This window comes from Scyliorhinus canicula, chromosome 25 (assembly GCF_902713615.1).
Source record: "Scyliorhinus canicula chromosome 25, sScyCan1.1, whole genome shotgun sequence".
In the NCBI taxonomy this organism is placed as follows: domain Eukaryota; kingdom Metazoa; phylum Chordata; class Chondrichthyes; order Carcharhiniformes; family Scyliorhinidae; genus Scyliorhinus; species Scyliorhinus canicula.
In genome coordinates this window covers 16,625,792-16,646,718 of record NC_052170.1, presented here as the reverse complement: position 1 = coordinate 16,646,718, position 20,927 = coordinate 16,625,792, and the positions used below count along the sequence as shown (strand labels likewise).

The 20,927-nt window shown below is 51.3% G+C and overlaps 1 protein-coding gene across 1 annotated transcript in view; it reads right to left on the bottom strand.

Moving 5' to 3' along the window:
- Nucleotides 1-7,128: 7,128 nt before the first annotated feature.
- Nucleotides 7,129-20,927, bottom strand: part of LOC119957061 (adhesion G protein-coupled receptor E5-like) — a 74,602-nt gene continuing 60,803 nt past the window's right edge. Inside the window, exons 14-18 of the mRNA XM_038784688.1 lie at nt 20,310-20,376; nt 16,186-16,277; nt 12,905-13,073; nt 8,554-8,622; nt 7,129-8,296 (exon numbers count right to left, since the gene is read on the bottom strand). Coding sequence (XP_038640616.1) covers nt 8,246-8,296; nt 8,554-8,622; nt 12,905-13,073; nt 16,186-16,277; nt 20,310-20,376 — 448 coding nt within the window. The 3' untranslated portion in view covers nt 7,129-8,245. The remainder of the gene's footprint in view (nt 8,297-8,553; nt 8,623-12,904; nt 13,074-16,185; nt 16,278-20,309; nt 20,377-20,927) is intronic.

Sequence of the window (20,927 nt, the reverse complement as noted above, 5' to 3'; positions counted from 1 at the left end):
ACGGAGATTTTTATTTTTGACGTTTGATTTGCGTCATCGAGTTTTCCAAATCAATCAACCGACCTCTGGGCTGCCCAGTCCAAATTTGGGTGGGTGGTCAACTGCCCGTGTCAGGGTGTGGCAGTACGGGCATTGTGACCGGGGCGGACAGCACGGAGCCTGACGCACCGGCAGCTGTCACCTCCTTGCCGCCTGCGGGAGTGTTGGCACCGTCGCCGTTGGCAACACACTTGGCGGATGGGAAACCAAGATGGCCGACGGGCGCCGGGAGCTGGAAAGTGACCACCACGGGGCAGAGATAGAACCGTGCCATGACTGGGATACCCATCCCCCCCCCCACCCCCCCTGCTTTATTGCCCCCCTCCCCACCACCTTCACCCCGCCTACCACCGTCACGTTGAGCTACGGTTCACTGACTGATGCGAAGGCAGAACCGACTCACATTGAGCATATTATTGATTGATTCACAGAAGCCAGTTTAAGCTGAAAGATTGTTTTGTGTGTCTGCGTGTATGTGTGTCTGTATGTAAGGCAGATATCAAGTGTACATGCGTGTGCATGACCGTGAATATATGTCATATGTTTATGTGTAATAATGCAGCAATTCCAATCGTAACTCGGTCATCGATTGATATAGTGAGTTCGAAGACCTCCACACAGTTTAATTTAACGCACAGGTCACAGAAGGTTGACATGCCTCGCCCATGTAGAGGGCTGGTGGGAGATGAACAGAGTGTGCAGAGAACTCACTTGTTTCCAATCCGCATCCATCCTAATACTCGGAGCAGGTCGAGGCGCTGGAGACTATATGCTCGGTAGACAGTCAAAGACGTTCGCTGGCAAACTTTCGTTGATGCTCCTTTCGTTGAGCGCGCGTGTCCCGTAAAATTAGAGCGCTTCAAACGGATTCTCTTTACTGTAGAGGGGTGTCCTGAGGACGTGACGGATCTGATAGAAACGCAAGTCTTTCTTTTGCGAAGAGAGGTGGGCGCAAATAGGAAAAATCCGAGGTTTGAAACCCCAGAGAATATTGGGGTAGGGTGGCTGCAGGTTCCACTACTGATTGCAGAATGGGAGTGGGAGGTGATGTGCGATAACTCAGCAGTGAGAGGGCTGCGTCTGCTGGAGAGGAATCTGGAGATGATTGCTGACATATGGTAGAGTGAGGTTGCCAAGGAATTAAAAAATTGCGGACATTGAAGTTGGAGATCGGGAGATTGGCAGTGGCTAGGGGGGGGCGGGTGAGGTTAGAGCTGGGCTTTGTATGAGATGTTGCAATGTAGTGCCGGGTTTTGAAATTGCAAATGTGCAAACATTCTGTGCGTGAAGCTGCCATACAGGATTGTACCTGCAGAGGGCAGTTGGAGTACTTTGGAGTACTTTGGATTATGAGCAGCGTCTGAATCTCGTAGGGTATGAGGCCAGAGAGTTTGGGAATGTGTTGGAGCTTGTGTAGGGGTGGAGATGAGGCTGGCGAAGGGAGTGCGGGAGGATGGGTGCGCTGACTTACAGATCAGCCATGACCTAATGGCTGAGGGGCCGAATGGCCCATTCCCGCAGGCATTTTCCTCAAATTTGAGCACAGGGGGGTGGTTGTCATAATATACACCAGTACGTCATGGTGCAGACACACACTGATGGACACACACAGGGACCAATCAACATGTACAAACACCGCAGCCAATCACCAGTTAGAATACACACACTATAAAGGCAGAGGGGTTCCCGCTCATTCTGGGTGCTGCCTCTGAGTGTAACAGGAACTCATCCAGCCCAGCACAGACTCACACCACGTGCTGAGAGAATCAACTGGTTCGGACAAGGCTTAGGTCTCTAGTTTAAGTTAGCATCATTTAGACCCACAGTCATCGTGTGTTAGTTGGTTAGAAGTTAGTTAATAAAATTGAGTTGAACTTTTATCAGTGTTGGAAGTGTCTGTTCACCTCTCAAGTCTACACAAGCCAACACTTCAGCGGTGACCGCCGTCTCCTGAAGGAATTGAGATGAATTGGTATGGCGGATAGGGGAAGAGTGGGCTTAGGATTCTGGGTGGAGAGAGGCCAAAGTGGCAAGAGCTTGACTGGGATCCCAAGGGCCAGAATAAACCAGTTCCAGAGCTGAGGCTTTACCAATAGCACCACCCAAGCATGTGACCTCCGACATCTTGAAGAATGGGGGCAGGGTGCGGAAAGTAGACACATGAGGGAATCCCAACATACAATTCCACTTTAGAAATATATAAAAGAGTAAAAGTGCTGTCGGGCTCGGTTTTCAAGGTAACTACTGGACTTAAAACAATTCCCACATAGAACAAGGCAAGAAATGAAACAACTGTGTGGAGGTCTGTTGGTGGAACGGCTGGGTACTAGTGTTATAATATGCTGTTATGTTAAATTGTACAAACTATTTTTTTAAAGCAATGTTCTGCTATTTATGGAGACAAATCCCACCGATTAACAACTGCTGTTCGGTTTATCCGTTTATATATTTATATTCCGCCATTTGTAAATGTTTGTAAATGTTCACAAGTTTTGAGTTTTGTTCCAGAAGGAGAGAGAGATTCCATTTCGATTGACTCCCCACTTGGGGCGGGTTTGAGTCGGGCGGGCGTTTAACACCCTGCCCGTGGGCGGGTTGGTTTCCAACGGGCGTCTGGCCCATATCCACCCCATTGTTGCCCATGGCTTTGAGGTCAAACCCAGGCATGAAAGAACAGTGCAGACGGAGGCCATTCGGCCTATCGAGTCTGTACCGAGCCTCTGAAAGGGCCTCCTCCCTAGGCCCACTTCCCCCATCCTGTCCCCATAACTGCGCCCAACCTGTGAATCTTTGGACACCAAGGGGCAATTTTCAGCGTGGCCGATCCACCCAACCTGCGCGTCTTTGGACGGTGGGTGGAAACCGGAGCACCCGGAAGAAACCCCCGCAGACGGGGGGGGGGGGGGAAACCAAGGCCAGGATTAAACCCAGGCTCCTGGCGCTGCGAGGCAGCAGTGCTAACCACTGTGCCGCCATGCCGCCATTCTGAAGATAGAGGAAGCTGGGAGGCGGGGGAAGGTGGATTGGCCACTCGAGAGTTGTCTCCTCGGAGCACACCAGCAGGGGGAGCTACACGAGGGTACGATCGACCGCCTCTTCGCGGCTCTCTGGTTATTCAATGTAAATATTCCCTCCCGGGTTTCAGCATTTAAACCTTCACGTTGAAAAAATGTTTGCTTTTGTCATTCTGTGAACATTCATTCTTTTTCCTGTACACTGTGCCTCGTCTGTGAGGCAGTGGGCGATGAGCCTGGATAACTGTTTATTTACTGATTATTTTTGGTGAAGAATGTATTTTCTTTTTCAAAAACCGCTGCGTTTTGCACCCTCCGCCGCAACTCTCCTTTCCCTTTGCGCCGCGGTTTCGCCTTATCGCCAGTTTTCTTTCAAATAAAAGAGAGAGAAGGTTCCGGGCCTGAAGCATCACCCTTTTATTGTGGCAAGGCGGTGGCAGTCACCACAGTCTTTACGGTCCGAAAGCTTGGCGCACTCTCGCTGAATGAGGGAGGCCATTTTGGAGTGAGAAATGCCGGGGGAGGTGGGAGGGGGGGGGGGGAGGGGGGTGGCGGAGGTCTTAACGGGGCCGAAGATTCTCTGCGCCATTAATAACCCACCGCTTCCAGCAGGGTCGTCCTGCGCTTCCGTGTCGCACAAGTGTTGTTGAACAACAATGCGAGTCCATTACTGGGAGATGAGGCTCTCGGACACTAAACGGTAACACTCGGGGGCTTCGTGGACACGTCTGCCGCCGGCAGTAGGCCTCGCGTCCTGTCTCGAGGTACGTGACAACAAGGGGGCGGGGCTCAGAGTAGCTGCGGTTGACCCATTTTATCCCCCCCCCCTTTTTTATTTGTCACCCTTTCGCAAGATGCGGGGGCTTTGCTGGATAGGCCAGCACCTGGTTCCCATCCCGACTTACTCCTGGGAAGGCGGTGACGCCAACACCTGTACGCCAACCAGAGGACCAGCACCGATCCCTGTCGGCCATTTTAGGAGAGAACCGGTCGCTGATCGATCGGTTTTGATTTCCGAATGGCGCTCGTGTCGAGAGTGCGAAGAGGGCCCTGGGCCAATCGGGAGTTGGGGTGGCGGGGGGGGGGGGGGGGGGGGGGGGGAGAGAGATAGAGGGCACGGAGTTTGCCCCAGAGCCATTTGATAAAAGGGTAACACTCGTGCAACCCAAAGCCGTCCGGTTAAATCAAGCAAAAAGTATTATCCAATTCGATCCAACCCAAAAGGCATGTTGCACAACTCGACTTAGTCGCAAGGTGGTTACTGTGGTGATGTGCATCACTGTATATACACAAGGGGTTGATGTAAGTGCACTACAACTTAGCAACCATTAGAGGGACAGTTACAGAGGTCTATTAGACAGCTCACTTCCCAGAGCCCAGGGGGCAATGGGTTCCCATCTGGGCATAGGTAAGGCTGTGGAAAGGGATCCATGATTTCGAAGTCCAGAGGGGGCCTATGAGAACCGGTGCCAGAGTTTCCCTCACTGACTGGCCAAAAATCAGGAAACATTTGAGAGGCAGAGTAGTCCCTTCAGGTAACCAATTGGAAGGAGCCCACAATTTAGTCGATTTGATTTCCAGGGCTGCACGATCGAGCTAGGCCGCTAACACCAGGAGTAATGGATGCCTGGGCTGTCAGTCAGGCACCTGGATACCCATGTTAAACTATGGAGGGGCTCGGTTCTCCGCCTCCCGTCGTGGAGTTCCCGATGCGGCGGAGAATCCAGCGTCATCCAGAAATCCAGTGCCGATCCCGATCTGCTGGTCTGGTCCCCCGCTGGCAACGACAACGGGGTTCACTCCCCCGTGACAGCGGGAGGATACAAATAGATCAGATTGACCCATTCGCATCCTATTAATGGGCTGGGAACCGTATTCTTCTGTCGGAATCTCCGGTCCTCTGGGCCGGGGATCACCTGGGCGGGAATTGGTGCAGATATCTCCCAGCGTGGCCCTGCCGTGGTGGATCCCGGGGTGGGCCGAGGGATAACTCTTCAAGGGAGACGCTTCCAAAGTCGATCGGAAGGCCCCCCCCCTTCCTCCAACAATGCGAATCCGGCCCATCCCACCCCCACGAGAACCCACACCAGTCCCCCTCATTACAGAAACCCCCACCAGAGGACCTCCATTACAGAAACCCCTGCCTGGACGCCAGAGAGCAGTCCAGGCCAAAGTAGCGAAAATATCGCTGCCTTAAAACTCACCTATGCAATACACCTGCTGGCTCAGGCAGAGGAAGCAGCACCTGTAAATTCCTAGAAAGGGAGAGCCACATCAGCTGGGTTTAAACACCCTCAGATCTTTGATCTGCGCGGCTTTCATTCTGATCAATGGGAGTTGGATTTACTCGGCTGTGATTGACAACTTACACACAGCCAGTGTCTGGATTGTTTAATTTCATTTCCCTTCACGCTTGAATGGATCTCAAGTACCCAGCTATGAAGCCAACCGCATTTTTTATAAACATCCAGCTATGATCGACAGCTCTTGCACCACATCAAACGCAACTAAGTGCTTTCTGCAGAGAAAAAGGTGAAGCGAGAGAACTTAATCTCCGGTCCTCGTTTTCGGTCTGCCAATTCGAAGGGGGGGCATGATGGCAGGATTTGCGAGGCAATCCCTCGCAATTCCCACCCTGCATAAATTTATATGGTAAGGAAATAGTGAATGAGCTCTGTATTCTCGCTCCCAATGCGAGTGCAAATCAGCGGCGATTCATCTCCAGCTGGGAAACAACATAGGGCTGGATTCGCCGGGCTTTGAGGCCATGTCTGGAGCATATGTCTAGTCTTACGATGAAAAAGTCAGCGGCGCCCCCGCACCGGTGCTCTGCCCGGTGGGGGGGGCTCGCAGCCGCGCCATGTAAAACCCCCAGTGTTCCCGACAGAAACTGGCAGAGAATTGCCGGATCCGTGGCCACGCATGTGCAATGCGACGACCTGCAGCGGTCACGCCGTACAACATGGTGCCGGCCGCAGGCGGACCCGGCCAGCCAAATAGTGCCCCCCCCCCGGTAACTCCTCTCACCACCACAGGACCACCCCCCCCCCCCCCACCACCAGTCCCCCCAACCCACCCCCGGCCAGCGGAACGGTTCTCCCTCCGACTGTGGTGGCGCCGGAGACAGCCGTGTCACTGACCCACTAACTCTACACTCGGGGGCTTGGAGTCCCTCCACATTAATAAGATCCGTCTCCGGGCTACCAGGGAGGCAAAGGCCAAGACGTCGGCCTCTTTCGCCCCCTAAACTCCCGGATCTTCCGCCACTCCAGAGATCGCCACCTCCGGACTCGGCGTGTTTTGAGTACCGTGGACATTGCCTCAGCGAAACCCTCTAAGCTTCAGGCATGCCCAATACATGTGGACATGATTTGCTGGCCTTCCCGCGCACCTCACACACCTATCCTCTACCCCGATAAACTTACTCATCCTAGCCGCCGTCATGTGTGCCCGGTGTACTACCTTGAATTGTATCAGGCTCAGCCTGGCGCACGATGAAGAGGTATTAACCCTGCTTAGGGCATCCGCCCAGAGACCCGCCTCTATCTCTCCACCTAGCTCGTCCTCCCGCTTGCCCTTAAGCTCCTCCACCTGCGTTTCTCCCCCCTCCCAAAGCTCCTGGTAAATATCTGAAACCTTCCCCTCCCCCCCCCCCCCCAGGTACTGGAGACTACTCTGTCCTGTATCCCCCGTGGCGGCAGCGGAGGGAAGGCCGGAACCTGCTTTCTCAGGAAGTCTCGCACCTGCAAATACCTAAACCCGTTGCCTGCTTGGGTCATTATTGTAATCGACGGCCACACATTTTCACTGGCATTGGCGTGCAACGCCCTTCGCCGTCAAACCTGTGACTCTTGCGCAGAATCCGACCTGCCCTTGCCATCAAATGTCAATTGTAAGCCATCCCGGCCTATTGAAGCCAAGACACCACTGACCTTTCACTGTCGATCTAGGGAGCTGAACCCGTCCGATTGTTTTCATCATTCTCGGCAACAAAAAAAGCAGAAGCCAATCGGGGTCGGAGAAACCTGGAGCACCCCCCAAAAAAAAAACCTGAGGTAAAAATGATGAAAATCAATCAAAGAAATGGGCGTTTATTTTGATTGTTAGCCGGCCTCAAAGCAAGTGGGAGATGAACAAGGAGCAATTGGATATTTATGCAACACACATTTGTGATCTTTAATGGTCTCAATCTCAGTTCAGAAGTTCAAAACAATATAATGTAAATATGTATCGTCACATTGTAACCTCAAAAACGAAAGCAAACTTTCCATTATGTTCAAATTACTCAGCCAGTAAAGTTAGCCCATTATCGACTAAAGGACAGAACTTACAAACATGACGATCATTGGCTGATTCATATACATCTTTATAATGGTTAATAATTGCACAGTTTCTGTGATGAGACTTTGCATTCCAAAGTCACAACGTTTGGTCACGAATCACCATTGTAAACTCCTATGTCAACAAGCCCTGACCAATCTTAGGTAGCTTCGCTCCTGAAGTTGCTGGTGAAACCAATCCCAAGCGCCAGGGGGTCAGAATGATAAGCTAGTCGTCGATTCTTCCAATGAGAAATTCAGGTGGAAGCCTCTTCCGTGGTTAGGACGGGTTACCACGGCCTCTGAGCAAGTTCGAGCCTAACAACCAGAATACCGTGAGGTGGACGTGAATGGGGGAAAAAAGCTGACGTGCCTCCTTTTTTTATTCATTCACGAGAGGCCGGGGCATCGGCGGCTAGGCCAGCACTTTCTTCTCCGTCCCTAATTGCCCTCGGGGAGGTGGTGGTGAGCCGTCTCCTTGAACCGCTGCTGTTGCACATCCGGATTCCGCTGTCCATCAGAAAGGATTATTGGAGGGGGGGGGGGTGAAGCACAATGGAACGGGTGGTTCGAGACCTCACATGTCGCAATGACATTCCGAAAGTCACACGTACGCTCGATGCTGAAGGAAATGCTTCGGTTTGGATGATGGGTAGAGGGGAGGTCATCGAATGGAGGGGGAGCGGGGGGGGGGGGGGGGGACATGTATTAAAGGGGCGACGATCCGCCATCAGCTGTAGTACAAGTAGAGCGATGTGGGAGATTGAGGTGAAAGGGCATCGCACACGTGCCGTGAGACTGTACCAGCTCCCGGTGAAAGTGAAAAGCACAAGAGAGGCAAAACAGCCCGGGGTGGGGGGGCGCTGAAGGCCCTCAGCACGGAGTATTGACCGATGTTTCTGTTTTCTGGACTGCCAGCGATCTCTACAATAAAACAAATATGTGTCATCGAATGAGATTGGTCAGTACCCTCAGTTAGACATTAAGGCGCCGTAAGGCATTGTCCCCAGCCGCGAACCTCATCAGCGCGCACCTCCACACCCACACCGATTGTACCACCCTCGGAACGCTGCCCCTTCCTAAACACATGCTGACAAATCCCCCCCCCCCCCCCCCGCCACTCTCCCCAGGACCCGAATGCTGTTAGTAACCCATGGCCCATTGCATCATCAGGTCCTTACAGTAAAAATTGTCCTCTGGTCGGTCATTCTGGTGATCTTCGAGATTCCGTTCAGAAACTCGCTGCGCACCTGTTGGGAGAGGAAAGAAGATGAGAGGTTGCCGACCTGAGAGGCTCGTTGTGCCCCAGTCACTCTCTGCTCTCCCCTGTTGGCCTGTTGAGGTAAAAAGCCTGTGTTGTCAGTAAGCCCCCCCCCCCCACCCCCCACCCAGACCCACTGTTTTTGCTGCTCCCACCCCAGCTGTAACAATACTGTGGGACCTGACGGGGCTGGTTTAGCACAGTGGGCCAAAGAGCTGGCTTTCAAAGCAGACCGAGGCAGGCCAGCAGCGCGGGTTCAATTCCCGTACCAGCCTCCGCGAACAGGCGGCGGAATGTGGCGACTAGGGGCTTTTCACGGTGACTTCATTTGAAGCCTACTTGTGACAAGAAGCGATTCCTCCTTCTTCGTCTGAATGGTCTACCCCTGTCCCTGTGTCCCTAAATACATACGTGTTTCCTCCGGTTTCCTCCCACAGTCCAAAGATGTGCGGGTTAGGTGGATTGACCATGCTAAATTGCCCTTAGTGTCCTAAAAAATAAGGTTAATGTGGGGGTTGTTGGGTTACGGGTATAGGGTGGATACGTTGGCTTGATAGGGTGATCATTGCTCGGCACAACATCGAGGGCCGAAGGGCCTGTTCTGTGCTGTACTGTTCTATGTTCTATGTTCAAACATCCAATTAGGAGCAGGGGTAGGCCTCAAGCCTGCTCCGCCATTCAATAAGCTGGCGGGTGATCTGATTGCGGCCTCAACTCCACGTTCCCTCCTACCCAGCCTTCATATGCTTTTGAATCAGGTTATAACCACATCCTCAATTTGGGGGATGCCCCAGATCGGGAGCGCTCCCCTGGCAAATCGCCCTCACCTGAGTTCAAGATAACTACTTCCGGCAGACACTTATTTTGGGTCTGACAAAGGGAACTGCCCTTCCCCCAAGCAAGGTGACCTTCTTCCCAATAACCTGTCAAATAATTGATTGGCTAGGTTACAATTACCCGTTTATTATCAGGGTCCGAAGGTTTTTATTCAAAAGATTGTCTTCTCTCACTATCAGAAAGCTCAAGAGAGTTGTCTTCCTCAACTGATTACGGAAGACGACAAGATGGGATACTCCGAGGGCAGCACGGTGGCCTAGTGGTTAGCACAACCGCCTCACGGCGCTGAGGTCCCAGGTTCGATCCCGGCTCTGGGTCACTGTCCGTGTGGAGTTTGCACATTCTCCCCGTGTCTGCGTGGGTTTCACCCCCACAACCCAAAAATGTGCAGTGTAGGTGGATTGGCCATGCTAAATTGCCCCTTAATTGGAAAAAATAATTGGCTAATCTAAATTTTAAAAAAAAGATGGGATACTCCGTCGGACGACCCTGGAATCGGGAATAGTGATCGCACATCAGCCTGACGGAATGCCACGCTCCAATGCCTCGGCAGCAGCCTGAATGCATTCTACCGCGTACGTACAGCGAACGCCGTTGGCATATCATTGACGGACCCGTTCCGGTATTCTCCAGGGATCCCGTGATACCCCGCCTCCGCCAGGAGGAATTTCTGACGGCGAGGTTCACGTGCGGTTCTGAAAATCGGGGAAACAGGTGCCGCGGCTGCTGAGGGAGAGCGCGGAGGTAGGTCGTGTTCCCAGAGGCCCGACCGTGGGCTGCCCGTCCTGCCGCTGGCATGGCTGGATGTGGGGAGGGCGGGGTGGGGGGGGGGGGGGGGGTGCGATGCTGTCTGCCAGGGCCAGGGGAGTAGCAAGGGGTGATTACGGGATGGGTGGTGGTGTCGGGGTGACCCTCGGGACCAGGGGTTCCCAGACACGGAACGCCATTGCCGCGGCCTGCAAGGTAACCACCTTAGAACCTTAGAACAGTACAGCACAGAACAGGCCCTTCGGCCCTCGATGTTGTGCCGAGCAATGCTCACCCCACTTAACCCACGTAACCCGTATACCCGTAACCCAACAATCCCCCCATTAACCTTACACTACGGGCAATTTAGCATGGCCAATCCACCTAACCCGCACATCTTTGGACTGTGGGAGGAAACCGGAGCACCCGGAGGAAACCCACGCACACACGGGGAGGACGTGCAGACTCCACACAGACAGTGACCCAGCCGGGAATCGAACCTGGGACCCTGGAGCTGTGAAGCATTGATGCTAACCACCATGCTACCGTGAGGCCTAGCTGCGCATTCCATGGATCTCCTGCTCTTGTCCTTCTAGATGGTAGAGGTCGTGGGTTTGGAAGGTGTTGGGGCTCTGGTGAGTTAGTGCAGTGCATCTAGCAGATGATACACACGGCTGCCACTTTTCATTGGTGGTGGAGGGAGTGAGTATTTGTGGAAGGGATGCCAACCAAGCAAGGTGCTTTGTCCTGGATGGTGTCGAGCTTACTGAGCATTGCTGGAGCTGCACTCATCCAGGCAAGTGGGCAGTATTCCATCAAACTCCTGGCCTGTGCCTTGTAGGTAGCGGACAGGTTTTGGGGAGTCAGGAGGTGACTTACTTGTCGCAGGGTTCACGACCTCTGACCTGCTCTTATAGCCACGGTATTAATATGGCTAATCCAGTTAGGTTTCCAGTTAATGGTAACCCATAGGATGTAGATAGTGGGGGATTCAGTGATGGTAATGCCATTGAATGTCAAGGGGGCGATGGTTTGATTCTCTATTATTGGAGATGGTCATCGCCTGGCACCTGTGTGTCACGGATGTTGGTGGAGAAGTGATTCCCTCGCGGAACAAACCTGGATTTAAAGAACTCAATATTCGCTTTCAATTCTAATTGGCAGAGTTACCTCAATACAAAATCCCACCACAGCCGCCGGTAGAATTTAAGTTCAATGACTAAATCTGGAATTCAGAAGTCTTGGCAATGGTGACTGCGAAATGATCGGTGGTGTTCCTCGTGCTGCTCTTACTCAGGAAGGATTAGTGTGCACAAAGACCACAAAAAGCTATGTCTAATAAATAAAACTAAATTTATTGCACTACTTATAACACAGTCTGATCCCTAGTCTTAAAATCAGTAAAATTATAACCAAACTAAAATCTACACTATACTAAGGATTAGATAGGGTGGACAGTGAGAGCCTTTTTCCTCGGATGGTGATGGCTAGCACGAGGGGACATAGCTTTAAATTGAGGGGAGATAGATATAGGACAGATGTCAGAGGTAGGTTCTTTACTCAGAGAGTAGTAGGGGCGTGGAATGCCCTACCTGCAACAGTAGTGGACTCGCCAACACTAAACGCATTCAAATGGTCATTGGATAGGCATATGGACGATAAGGGAATAGTATAGATGGGCTTTAGAGGGGTTTCACAGGTCGGCGCAACATCGAGGGCCGAAGGGCTTGTACTGCGCTGTATATGTTTGTACTGCGCTGTATATGTTCTATGTTCTAACACCTGTTTCATGCACTCTATTTTAAATTGTTCTCTGCTCTGCTCCTAATCTCTCTACACTCTCCTCACACACTCACCCAGAAGCCTGAGAGGCATTCTTTTTTGTAGGTCTGCTCCCCAAATCCATCTAGTGGTCGGTTAGAGTATTACACTACCCCTTGATGTGCTTGAGATTATACACAATGTCACATCACCTTCAATTGTTGTTAAAACCCACCTGGTTCATTGATGTTCTTTAGGGAAGGAAATTTGCCCTCCTTTTTTTAAATATAAATTTAGAGTGCCCAATTCATTTGTTTCCCAATTAAGGTGTAATTTAGCGTGGACAATCCACCTACCCTGCACATCTTTGGGTTGTGGGGGCGAAACCCACGCAGACACGGGGAGAATGTGCAAACTCTACACGGGCAGTGACCCAGGGCCGGGATCGGACCTGGGACTTCGGCGCCGTGAGGCAGCAGTGCTAACCACCGCGCCACCGTGCTGCCTTTAAATTTGCCCTCCTGACCCAGTCTGGCCTACATGGCAATTCCAGACCCCCCCCCCCCCCCCCCCCCCCACCCCCCACCCCAGCAGTGTGGTCAGCTCTTAACAGCCTCTCAGAAATGACTGAGTGAGTCGCTCAGTTCAAGGGCAATTAGGGACGGGCAACAAATGCCAGCCTTGCCAACGACAGCCACATCCCACGAAAGAGTAAAGGAAAAATAGACACCAACATCTTGAAAAGTGCGGAAGGGGTGACGGCACGTCTCCTGCGCCTCCCCCCATCCCTTCCCCGCCACCAGCAGTGAAGACGAATACCCGTGGGCAGGGCAGGTCGGTGGTTGGGATCCTGCCACTGACCCGTGCTCCCTGGTGGGACAGCGGTACCACGGAATCTTGGTTGTCTGAACTCGGTATACACCTACCTGCTTGGACATGAGGCAGTGCAGGACAAAAATGAAGACCCCTTGCAAACTGTTGGCTGTGGTAAATATGTAGGCGATGCTAATGGTTCCTTCTGTGAAGTGGAAAAAGCCAAGGATCCAAGTGCCACCCAAGATAACCAGCTGAGCGATGGCCGTGCAAGTGAACGATCTGCAAAGAGGCGAACACCATTAAAAATATTTCCTGAGTCATTGCCGCTGTCTCCCCCCCCCCCGACCTTATTGGTGCACACCTCCAAGCTCAGAGGGTGCTTTCGCCCTCATTGCCGCTGCCACCGTGGCGCACGAGAGGGCAGAAAACCCACTCGACCCTCATTGCAATGTTAGCGTAGAGGCAAAGTCGTCAGAGTCCCAGATGACCATCGGGCTGCTTTTCCCTTTTGAAGGGGAAGAGCTGACGGGTGGCGACTTAACCCGAGGATTACCTCACCTCAGGCAAGGTTGGGAAGACCGGGGGGGCCTTCCTGAATCACCTCAACCGGTACGGAAATTGAACCCACGACGCTCGTCTTGTTCTGCATCACGAACCAGCTGTCTCGCCAAGTGAGCTGGACAGGCTGTGTTAACATAGAACATAGAACAGTACAGCACAGAACAGGCCCTTCGCCCCTCAATGTTGTGCCGAGCAATGATCACCCTACTTAAACCCACATACCCGTAACCCAACAATCCCCCCCATTAACCTTACACTATGGGCAATTTAGCATGGCCAATCCACCTAACCCGCACATCTTTGGACTGTGGGAGGAAACCGGAGCACCCGGAGGAAACCCTCCCACATCACCAACAGCTAATCCTTTCATAACCTGTCCAATCTGTCAATCAAACCATGAACTTTGAACCCAATGTTGTAATAATGATAGCTCTTGAAAAGGAGCTAACCATTAGTACTGAGATAATAATGGCCCTTCGAGTAAAATCCACAAACTGCTAGAACAGATTTTTTTCTGCTTTCACTGACAGATTTGTTAAAGGGCTGGGAATTGATAGTTCCACAGGCGTCACCAGCCCATTAAGTACATTTATGATGGCTCTACAATTTGTACCTCCCACACTGTGGATTAAAGCACTGGCCACAGAGAATTTGGTGCCTGTCTGAACTCAGTACTGAGTTCAAATGGTTTTGCTGCATTTACTTTTCCCACCTATGTGAGTAAGGTCCCACCCCCCACTGGTGAAAATGAGAGCTTAAAGGAGGAAAGTGAGGTGGAGATGTTGGCGGAGGAACTTCCAAATTGGGCAGAAGCTGGTGGTGGGGAATGGGACAACTCATCGCCGCCGACTCATCGCCGCCGACTCATCGCCAGCCCAACTCATCGCCAGCCCAACTCATCGCCGCCGACTCATCGCCAGCCCAACTCATCGCCAGCCCAACTCATCGCCAGCCCAACTCATCGCCGCCGACTCATCGCCAGCCCAACTCATCGCCAGCCCAACTCATCGCCAGCCCAACTCATTGCCAGCCAACTCATTGCCAGCCAACTCATCGCCAGCCAACTCATCGCCAGCTAACTCATCGCCAGCCCAACTCATCGCCAGCCAACTCATCGCCAGCCAACTCATCGCCAGCCCAACTCATCGCCAGCCCAACTCATCGCCAGCCCAACTCATCGCCAGCCCAACTCATCGCCGCCGACTCATCGCCAGCCCAACTCATCGCCAGCCCAACTCATCGCCGCCGACTCATCGCCAGCCCAACTCATCGCCAGCCCAACTCATCGCCAGCCAACTCATCGCCAGCCAACTCATCGCCAGCCCAACTCATCGCCAGCCAACTCATCGCCAGCCCAACTCATCGCCAGCCCAACTCATCGCCAGCCCAACTCATCGCCAGCCCAACTCATCGCCGCCGACTCATCGCCAGCCCAACTCATCGCCAGCCCAACTCATCGCCGCCGACTCATCGCCAGCCCAACTCATCGCCAGCCCAACTCATCGCCAGCCCAACTCATTGCCAGCCAACTCATCGCCAGCCCAACTCATCGGCAGCCAACTCATCGCCAGCCAACTCATCGCCAGCCCAACTCATCGCCAGCCAACTCATCGCCAGCCAACTCATCGCCAGCCCAACTCATCGCCAGCCCAACTCATCGCCAGCCCAACTCATCGCCAGCCCAACTCATCGCCGCCGACTCATCGCCAGCCCAACTCATCGCCAGCCCAACTCATCGCCGCCGACTCATCGCCAGCCCAACTCATCGCCAGCCAACTCATCGCCAGCCCAACTCATCGCCAGCCAACTCATCGCCAGCCCAACTCATCGCCAGCCAACTCATCGCCAGCCCAACTCATCGCCAGCCCAACTCATCGCCAGCCCAACTCATCGCCAGCCCAACTCATCGCCAGCCCAACTCATCGCCAGCCCAACTCATCGCCAGCCCAACTCATCGCCAGCCCAACTCATCGCCAGCCCAATAAAAACAGTACAGCCAACAGACTTCTTAACAGCGCTCTGGAGTGAATGGAATCTATTTAAACAATTTAAACCTATAGAAAACAATGGACATTTTAACATATTTTTCAGTAAATTGACTCTATATATATTGCATATACTTTATTAACATTATAATCCTCCCACATCTATTGACAAACACCAGGGTTATGGAACATGCGAGCGACAAATGCGAAATTGATTAGGTTCAAAATATGACCAAAATATGTTAAAATGTCCTTTGTTTTCTATAGGCTTAAATTGTTTAAATAGATTCCATTCACTCCAGAGCGCTGTTAAGAAGTCTGTTGGTTTAAATAGATTCCATTCACTCCAGAGCGCTGTTAAGAAGTCTGTTGACTGTACTGTTTTTATTGGGCTGGCGATGAGTTGGGCTGGCAATGAGTTGGGCTGGCAATGAGTTGGGCTGGCGATGAGTCGGCGGCGATGAGTCGGCGGCGATGAGTCGGTGGCGATGAGTTGTCCTAGACCCCTGGTGGTGACACAGCTGTCAGTGATGGAGTGATTAGTATGGTGGAAGTGAAGAGGCCAGAAGGACTTAGAGCTGGAGGTGGTGGCAGAGCCGGAGAGGGGTGAGGCTAAATAAAAGAGCATTTAGGAACAAGGAGGAGAATTCTAAATGTGAAGAACTGTTGGACTAGGACCTAATGTCAGTCGGTTAACACATGCATAATAGGTAAATGGCACATCAATCAGGCTGCAACATTCGTTGCTGCTTTTCCGCTGAGGTGGAAACTCGCCGAGCTGAAGTAAGGAGGGGAAAAGCTAAAGAATGAAGATAAATCAAATGAAAAAAGCAACAAGGCTTTACCTGACTTTCTTGAAGTGTGGAACATCAGTGCTCAGCATCGAAAATTTACCAATCAGCTTCCAGACGGTGATCCCGAAGAAAAATGCATTCATCTACAAATAAGAGGAAAAGAAGGTAAGGCATTGGAACAGGAGAAGACCGCATGTCCCATCGTGCCTGCTCAGTCCTTCAATGCAAGTCTGGTTGATCCTCTACCTCAACATATTCCTGACCGCTCCCCGTATTTTTTGATTCTCCGAGAGATCGATATTCCGCTTATCACAGCCTTAAATATATTCAACGAAGGCACATCCCTAACGGTCCAGAGTTTATTTCTGTTATTCTTAAGTTTAACAGGCAGGTTCAGTCAGCATTTAAGAAGGCAAATGCAATGTTAGCATTCATGACGAGAGCGCTAGAATACAAGACCAGGGATGTACTTCTGAGGCTGTATAAGGCGCTGGTCAGACCCCATTTGGAGTATTGTGAGCAGTTTTGGGCCCCGTATCTAAGGAAGGATGTGCCGGCCTTGGAAAGGGTCCAGAGGAGGTTCACAAGAATGAACCCTGGAATGAAGAGCTTGTCATATGAGGAACGGTTGACGACTCTGGGTCTGTACTCGATGGAGTTTATAATAATAATAATAGCAATCTTTATTTTTGTCACAAGTAGGCTTACAGTAACACTGCAATGGAGTCACATTGAAAATCCCCTTGTCGCTACACACCAGCGCCTTGTCGGGTACACAGAGGGAGAACTCAGATTGTCCAATTCACTTAACAAGCACGTCTTTCGAGACTTGTGGGAGGAAACCGGAGCACCCGGAGGAAACCCACGCAGACACGGGGAGAATGTGCAGACTCCGCACAGACAGTGACCCAAGCCAGGAATCAAAACCGCGCCCCTGGTGCTGTGAAGCAACAGTGCTACCACCCCGAGGGGGGATCTCATTGAAACAGGATACTGAAAGGCCTAGATAGAGTGGACGTGCAGATGATGTTTCCACTTGTTGGAAAAACTAGAACCAGAGGGCACAGCCTCAGACTAAAAGGACGATCCTTTAAAATTGCGATGAGGAGGAATTTCTCCAGCCAGAGGGTGGTGAATCTGTGGAACTCTTTGCCGCAGAAGGCAATGTGGAGGCCAAATCACTGAGTGTCTTTAAGACAGAGATAGATAGGTTCTTGATTAATAAGGGGATCAGGGGTAATAGGGAGAAGGCAGGAGAATGGGGATGAGAAACATATCAGCCATGATTGAATGGCGGAGCAGACTCGATGGGCCGAGTGGCCTAATTGTGCTCCAATGTCTTATGGTCTTCCGTGGGAAGTTAGTATCGCTGGCAAGGAAAACATTTGTTGCCCATCCCTAATTGCTCTTGAAATGAACCGATCGCCGACCAGACCGTGACTGTTGCGAGGATACCGCACAGAAACCCCAATTTCTTTTTATTTTGTAAGCCTGTGAAGAAAGGATACTTTCCTCCAGGTGTGTTTCCATGCACAAATATGGACATGGTATATGAAAAACAAATTATTGCTAACATAGTATTACTAACTTTAACATCATAAATACAATGGGCGGGATTCTTCATCCCGCCACATCATTTCTGATGCAGCGCGCCCCCACCAACAGGGGGGGGGGGTCTTCCATCCCACCAGCCAGCCAATGGGATTTCCAATTGTGGGCAGCCCCACTACATCCGGAAATATGTGGGTATGAGTGCGTTGCTGGCAAAGCAGAGAATCCCGCCGACAGAGAATCCTGCTTTCAATTACTATTTAAACAATGCTTAATAATACAAGGGAACAATTCTAACCGCGATCTCTATCTCCACTCGAACACAACCCAGCTCAGGTCACAATCCACTTTGAAATGCAGTTCGCAGACTCAGGAATACTTCCTGCAAAGTGATGTTTCAGATGAACCAATCTGAGAAAGAGAGGTCCTTCAGGAACCAGCTGCAGATTCTTGCCTGTCTCAAACTACTGTTTAAACCGCCCACCTAAGACACTGCTCCCTGATCACTCATCACTGACTTGAGAACAGCTGTTTGTCTGGTCTGGTCCCAGTCAAATCTTTAACTGAACTGTTTCTCCCGGTAATTTTTTGTTTGTCCACAGACAGGTCTAAACTCACTGGACCGAGATCAGCTGCTTCTCTGGTCACATTTCAATCTAAAACTGAAATTGTTAAACTGAAACCTCAACTGCTTCAGCCCGTGACTCCTCCCATTAACTACATGATCGCATGCCTCTAATGTACTGAACCTAATGTCTCTAATTATCTATTCCCCAGGGGACCCTCTTCAGATAAACAAAATTCCATTTCCCAAACCTCAAAAAATGGCTGGAATGTATCGTGATCTTACTTTTGTGATGCTTTAATTTCACCTCTGCCTCGAAATTCTCTCTGCTGCCTGTCAAACCAGGATTTTTACAAACGAGACCGCAGCAGTCGCCCACACTAACCCAGGCTCGTAACATTTATTGTACCAAATACATATCAAACAAGAAAATTTGAAATTCCTACATCTATCGTACTGAGTGACTTGCTCGGCCATTTTACAGGGCAGTTAAGAATCAGCCATATTGCTCTGGCTCTGGATGTGGGCCAGACCGGGTAAGGATGACAGATTTCCTTCCATGAAAGGGCATTAGTGAACTAGATGGGTTCAATCAAAGATGGCTGTCAAAGCCGGCATTGCAGGAGTCGAGCTTTAGGATTCCCCACTTCATCCTCTCATTATTGATTACATTTAAATGCCGGCATTTATCTTCGGCCTCTGGATTACCACTTGGCCATTATCGCCACACCCTTGTCACCACTCACCCGCCCCATGTGTGTTCCTTGGATTCACAGGCAGAACGGCTTCTCATCTCTGTCCTAAACGATCTACCCCCTTACCTTGAGATTGTGCCCCCCCCCCCCCTCCCGTCCAACGTTCTAGATTCTCCAGCCAGGGGGCAACAATATCCCTGTGCCTACCCTGCAAAGCCCCTGCAGAACCTTGCATGTTTCAAACTGAAAACAATGAATTCGGCATCAGTACCTCAGGCTGCAGCTGGGTTTCTGTGGCACCATTCGTTTCTCAGAAAGAGCTCCAGCGCGCCTTTCCGGTACGTTTTTTGAGATGAAGAGCAGTCACGGCTGCATTGTGGGAAATGTGCACCAGCCAGTTTGTGCACAGCAAGCTCCCGCAGACAGCAATGTAGCAATGTAGTGACGACCAGGCAGCTGGTCCGTGATGCGGAGCCAGGCCAGCAGCGTGGGTTCAATTCCCCGTACCGGCTGAGATTGTTCATGAAGGCCCCGACCTCTCAACTTTGCCCCTCGCCTGAGGTAAGGTGACCTCAGGTTAAATCACTACCACTCTCCCCCCCCCCCCCCCCCCCCCCCCCCCAAAAAAAGTGGAAAGCAGCCTATAGTCATCTGGGACGATGCCGATTTTAGTTACTAATGACCAGATAATCTTTTTTATTCAATCAAGGGATGTGGGCATCAGTATTTGTTGCCCATCCCTATCTGGTATTGAACTGAGTGGCCTGCGAGGTTATTTCAGAGTTACATGTGGGCCAGGTGAGGCAAGGACAGCAGATTTCCTTCCCTAAAGGACATTAGCCATTTCAGTCATCTTTCAATACCAGGTTTATTTTATTGAATTCTAATTTTATCTAACTGACAAGGTGGCATGATGTGGCACGGTGGCACAGTGGTTAGCACTGCTGCGTCACAGTGCCAGGGACCCGGGTTCGAATCTGGCCTTGGGCGACTGTCTGTGTGGAGATTGCATGTTCTCCCCGTGTCTGCGTGGGTTTCCTCCGGCTGCTCCGGTTTCCTCCCACAGTCCAAAGATCAGCGCAGGTTAGGTGGATTGGCCATGATAAATTGCCCTTAGGTTAGGTGGGGTTACTGGGTTATGGGGATGGGGTGTAGATGAGGGCTTAAGAGGGTGCTCTTTCCCAGAGCCGGTGCAGACTTAATGGGCCGAATGGCCTCCTTCTGCACTGTTGATTCTATGACTGTCCCAGATGCAGGAGGCAGGCTCTGCTTTTTGAGCCTGGCTTAATTCACCAAACCGCACTCCGCCTCTGAAAAAAGTCACATGCTTCGGAGGAATAAGGCAGTTTACTGAAGGATCTTACCCCAAGTATGAAACAGGCTGGACCTAGGAAAGCCCATCTGTATCCTGATTTGATGCTCAGCCAGCAGCTGGGTGGAAAAGAGAAGTTGCAAGTGACTCAATTGTACAAGATAGACATTCATCGATGTTTTTAGTGACAGCGCAAAGTCGCTGCTACAACGATTTCGCACACCAATCTCACTCACTGATGGATATTTACCTGCTTTAGAGAGGGCGGGCGCCCATCAGGGGCAGAATTTTGTTCAGATTGCTCCTGTCAGTTTCTGAAGACAGATTTCTCTTCATTTTTCCATGCCTTAAAGCCCACCACCATGTTTTGGGTCAGACTCCCAGGGCAGAATTTCTGTCAGGCACCCATAGCAGCAACAGGACCAGCTTCCCCCCCGCCCCCCTCTCCAAATTCAAAGCCAGCTGAGCAATATGGAAAGCAGGACCGATCCTCGCAAGCACAGTGGCAAGGTATAAAGCTGAAGCTGCATAATCCGAATGCGATATATGGACAGTGTCTAATCTGAGTGTGATATAAGGACAGTTTCTAAACTGAGTGTGATATATGGAAAGTGTCTGAACCAAGTGTGATATATCTGAGTGTGATATATGCAGTGTCTAATCTGAGTGT